Below are 4,772 nucleotides of genomic sequence, written 5' to 3'. Positions count from 1 at the left end.
AATCCCCATTTCCCACCTTGGTGCTGCAGGCCCTTCACCACCCCACCCCCATCCAGCTTCATTGCCCCGTGTTCTCTCTGGCCCTTTAGATGTTCCCCGAGTCTCTGTTTCTACAGTGGTCTCACCCTGCCTCCCCCATCTGCAAAGTGCTTTCCTGGGTTCTTTCATCTGCATGGCCAAACCCTACCTGTTTTTCATATTATTATGTCATTTGGGCACCATGAAATCTCTGAATCAGTCAAAAACATTGGTTTTATAAGAAGATTCTTTAAAAAAGGATTCCATGTTGAAATCAGCTTGGGTAACGCCATGGGTCGTCATTCCTTTGCAGGGTTATGGTGACACCGTAAAGGCGAAGGTCCCAAGGAGGGTTACTATCAAGATGGGTCTCTACCCCAGCATTACCTAACTATATTGACATCAGAACCCTTCCCTCTCTGTGTCCATTAACACACTGCAGACCATCTGGGAAATGCTTCCCCGAGACTTAGCAGTGAAGTTATCCTTAACCTGTTTTTATTGGGGAAGAAAATCCAGGTTCAGGGGTAGTAATTCTCACAAAGCTGAGTGAAAGGAGCATCAATCCCATTTTCCCCCTATATTAGGATGACTTACAATATTTGTCGTCCAGTGAGGACTTTAAAACTTATTCTTGGAACCCCGGAAGTGACTGGCTTCTAAGACCATAACTCTCATTTCTCTGTCCTAATATATGAACTTTGTCCTACTTCTCTTTTCTAAAAATGATCGTGTCCAAGTGGTTCTTCGGCTTTTCTCTTCCTGCCAGATGTTTCACAAGTAAGGAACAAAAGGTTCCAATTACATTTTTCCAAGAGTCTCGTCGAGTCATGAAAAGAAAGAGCAACTACGTTTCTAGTACGTGCCTGCTTTACGTCAAGATCACAGTAACTGTAAAGAGGAGGGAACCATGGCCTGATTTCAAGGGGATATTTACAACTAAATAAAAAACGAGCAGATTTTATGGTGGCCAGAAAGGCATGAGTGCATTTCTGTTCGAACTGTAGCTCTGAGGAGTTTCAAGGGTTATCCAATAAACATTTTCTATAATTATGTAGAAAACAAACATTATATAATTTTTCAAGAATGAAAGTAAAAATTAGGAAAATTAAGGGAAAAAACCTTCTTGCATGTTTGTTTAGCATTTTGTTATTATTACCTGACCTTTAAATCCACCTGTGTTGTAAGTAGTGAGATGGCACCATATGGTACCCTGATGGTACTTTGTTCATCATATTAAGAGTCATGGGGGGGTCAGTGCACTCTGCTCAAGGCTGTACCCCGCAATGGTAACATCAGAGGGCCACACACTGCTTGGGAACATGTCTCACTGAACTAGTCCAGCCAAGGTCACTGACCAGATTCCCAAGCAAGCTCACAAACAACAGGCACCACGGGTGGGGAATCAGTACTCAGAATTGTGACACCACATTACCGAAAATGTCTAGCTTTCTACAGAAAATTATGATCCCTGCCGACAAATAGAAAAATGTGACCCGGGGTGCCTGGGTAATGCGGTAGTTAAGCGTCTGCCTTAGGCTCAGGGCGTGATCCTTGCATTATGGGATCGAGCCCCACATCGGGCTCCTCCACTAGGAGCCTGCTTCTTCCTCTCCCACTCCCCTGCTTGTGTTCCCTCTCTCGCTGGCTGTCTCGCTGTCAAATAAAAAAAAAAAGAAAGAAAGAAAAAGAAAAATGTGACCCATACTCGGGAGAAAAGGCAGGCTTTTAGGGGGCCCAGATGTTGGACTTAGCAGGCAAAGACTCCAAAGCAATGAAGAATATGTTCAAAGAAATCAGGGAAACCATGAAGATGGAATGTAAGGATTATGTGACAGCAATGTCTCATCAAATATAGTGGCCTAAGAGAAAGCGAGACCTGAGATAAAGCCACAGAAATGAGGCAATGTGAAGGCCAGAGGGAAAAAGAAGGAAGACAAATGAATAGGGCCGTCGAGGACTGTGGGACAACGAAGTGCCCCCACACACGTAACGGGGCCCCAGAAGGAGAGGAGAGATAGAAGGAGCAGACAGATATACAAAGAAATAATGACAAATCCCACATTTGATGAAAAAAAAACCCAGTCTACACGTTCAGACAGCTCAATGACTTCCACGTGGGCTGGATGGGAGGCGAGGCCCCCAGGACCATAGTCGAGTGACGACAGACAAAGCCACAGAGCGTCTTGAGAGCAGGGCAGCCCTCACATGACCCTTCACAGACACGCACCGGAACCCCGATGAGATGAATGTTGACTTCTCCCTAGAAACAGTGGTGGTCACGAGACAGGAAGATGTCATATTTAAAGCATCGAAAGGAAAAACCGTAACCAAGGATCTTGCGTCCAGTAAACTACCTTACAAAGTGAGGGCAAGATAAGCAGGTGAGTAAACGCTGAGCGAACGTGTGGCTAGGCCTGCCTTACAGAAGCACAGAGGGGGCTGGGCGGCAGCTTAGACCCGGCGGTACGCGGCACCCACCCGAGACAACAAAGACCATCCGCAAAGACAAGTGCGTCTGTAATTACACAATCGTGTGGTTGTATCTTTCTCCTGACCTATTTAAGAGCCATTTCCCAAAGCAACATGTAGATAGTGTCTCACTGGGCCTGTGATGACCAGCGATGTAACTCATTTCCCAACAATGGTGCGAGGAAAGGAGATGAGAGCGAAGCTCCCTCAGTATAAGGTCTTCCCAAATAACGGCTCCCGAGAACGCTGCTAAATTACATGGAGACCAAAGCTGCCTCGCGATATTCGCGATTTTACCGGGAACGTGGAAGCACTTAGAGAAAGCGTGAACCCTGCAGTCAGAAGACCCGGCTGAGTCTTTGCCCTGAGCGACTCTGAGCAACTCTGAGCGCTTTGAACTTGGATGACATGCCAGCTCATTGAGCCTCCATGTCTTGATTTAGCAAATGCAGTTTTAGCGGGTCACTCCGTGACCTTCTGTGTCCCACTTCGCCTTTTGAAGTGTCCTAGAACTGGCGGAGCTGGCAGACTCACGAGGGTGAGAGAACGGCCCATCCGTACCCGGGGCTGCAGCCCCGCAGCTGAGACCCTTCCCAGGCCAGCTGCAAAGGGTCCCCCCATCTGCCACCCGGGGCGTCCTGCCTGATTCTCATTCCCTCACTTCCCCGAGGCAGAAATGAAGCTTTCCTTGTAGTCTTATGGCCCTTCATCAGCGCATCTGTAATTCCACTCGTCCCATTCTTCCTACGGTGATTTGTTTTCATGCATTATCTTCACTTTTTACGTTGGGCTTGCTGGAGGGAGGAACGGATGCATGACCTTCATGTCTGTGCTGTCTTCGTAGACACTAAGCAAGGTCAACTACCAAGTGCATTCCATCAGCATCAAGCTCCAGGTAGTCCGAAAACAGCTGCCTGTTCCTCGTAATCATAAAACACTGCTTTAAAAATGTTGGCTGCAGCATTAAAAAAAAGGGGGGGGGGTGTCTGGGTGGCTCAGTTGGTGAAGTGTCTGCCTTCGGCTCAGGTCATGATCCTAAGGTCCCGGGATCAAGCCCGCGTTGGGCTCCCTACTCATCGGAGAGTCTGCTTCTCCCTGTCCTGCTCCCCTTGCTTGTGCTCTCCTCTCTCTCTGTCAAATAAATAAATAAAATATTAAAAAAAAAACCCAAACCAAAAAACGTTGGCTCCTGCATATTCTAGCTTTATCAAGAGTTTTGCAATCCACAGGCTTGTCTGTCACTTGGAGACCCAGGGTGGGGGGTGGGGGGGTGGGGAATGCTCTAGAACCCGTAGAGATAGGACTGCCTCAGCCGCGTAAACAGGAAAGATGCTCACACGCGATGACTTACTTCTGAGGCACTGACGTGGTCATTCTCCCTTCCCTCTTCCCTCCATGTTACTTCGGTTTCCAAATTTCTGCATGGAGGATGCACTGTTTTAGTTAAGTTGCTTCCATTCAGAAGCGCCTCTTTGCTGTCTCAACAAGTGAGGGATGCTTTACTTGCAGGACCTTTTTCGTCTCGATTCAGAAAAGAAAGAAAAGAAAGAAAGAGAGGGGGGAAGGGAGGAAGGGAGGAAGGAAGGAAGAAAAATGTTTTAAACTTTTAGCACAATGGAGCCTGAGGCTTGCAATTTGTCCACATGCCCCGCATAGGAATTAAATTCAGGGAACTCACGGTGGAAGCTACTGCAGACCCCGAGTGCGCGGCCCCCACCTCCCCCCATCCTTCCAGCGCCCCCTGGCTCCCGTCCTGCCCCTGATTGGCCAGCAGGCCCGGGACCTGGCCAATCGCCCTGAGCCTGTTGTCATGGCGACGAGGCACGCTAACAAGGCAGGTGTCGGAGGGGAGCTGGCTCCCTGGCTGCTGGCGGGGAAGGCAGGATGGCGCAGAACCTGTATGGCCCGCGAGTGCGAATGGGCAACTGGAACGAAGACATCTACCTGGAGGAGGTAAGCAGGTGTGGCCGGCGCGGCCCGCCCACTGCTCAGAGATCCCCGCCCTGCCCCAAGTCCCACGGCCCGGGCCTCCTGTCTCGCCCAGCAGACGCCCGATACCCCTAACATCCCACCTGGCTCTGAACGCCCAGGAAGTTCACCTGCTGTCCCACAAACCCAGGTCTCACACCCTTCTACTCTTTCTACCGGTCCCTTGGTCTCTCAAACTCCGTGCCTCCTCCTGAGACCAGAGCCCCACCAACTTCCTTCCATCCTTACAGACTTAAGGGTTTTAGAGGCTGAGGTCCGTGAGGAGGAGGCAGGCTCTACGTGGAGGCCCTAAT

General features: G+C 49.4%; 1 protein-coding gene across 2 annotated transcripts in view; it reads left to right on the top strand.

Annotated features, from left to right (window-relative positions):
• Nucleotides 1–4,027: 4,027 nt before the first annotated feature.
• Nucleotides 4,028–4,772, top strand: part of CFAP161 (cilia and flagella associated protein 161) — an 11,429-nt gene continuing 10,684 nt past the window's right edge. For both annotated transcript variants that reach the window (XM_008687818.2, XM_008687816.2), the window contains exon 1: nt 4,028–4,443. In XM_008687818.2, the coding sequence (XP_008686040.1) occupies nt 4,375–4,443 (69 nt within the window). In that variant the 5' untranslated portion in view covers nt 4,028–4,374. The remainder of the gene's footprint in view (nt 4,444–4,772) is intronic.

Source organism: Ursus maritimus, unplaced genomic scaffold (assembly GCF_017311325.1).
Source record: "Ursus maritimus isolate PB19 unplaced genomic scaffold, ASM1731132v1 scaffold_27, whole genome shotgun sequence".
Taxonomy (NCBI): Eukaryota; Metazoa; Chordata; class Mammalia; order Carnivora; family Ursidae; genus Ursus; species Ursus maritimus.
Note: the sequence above shows the minus strand (reverse complement) of the source record. Positions and strands in the feature narration are given on the sequence as shown.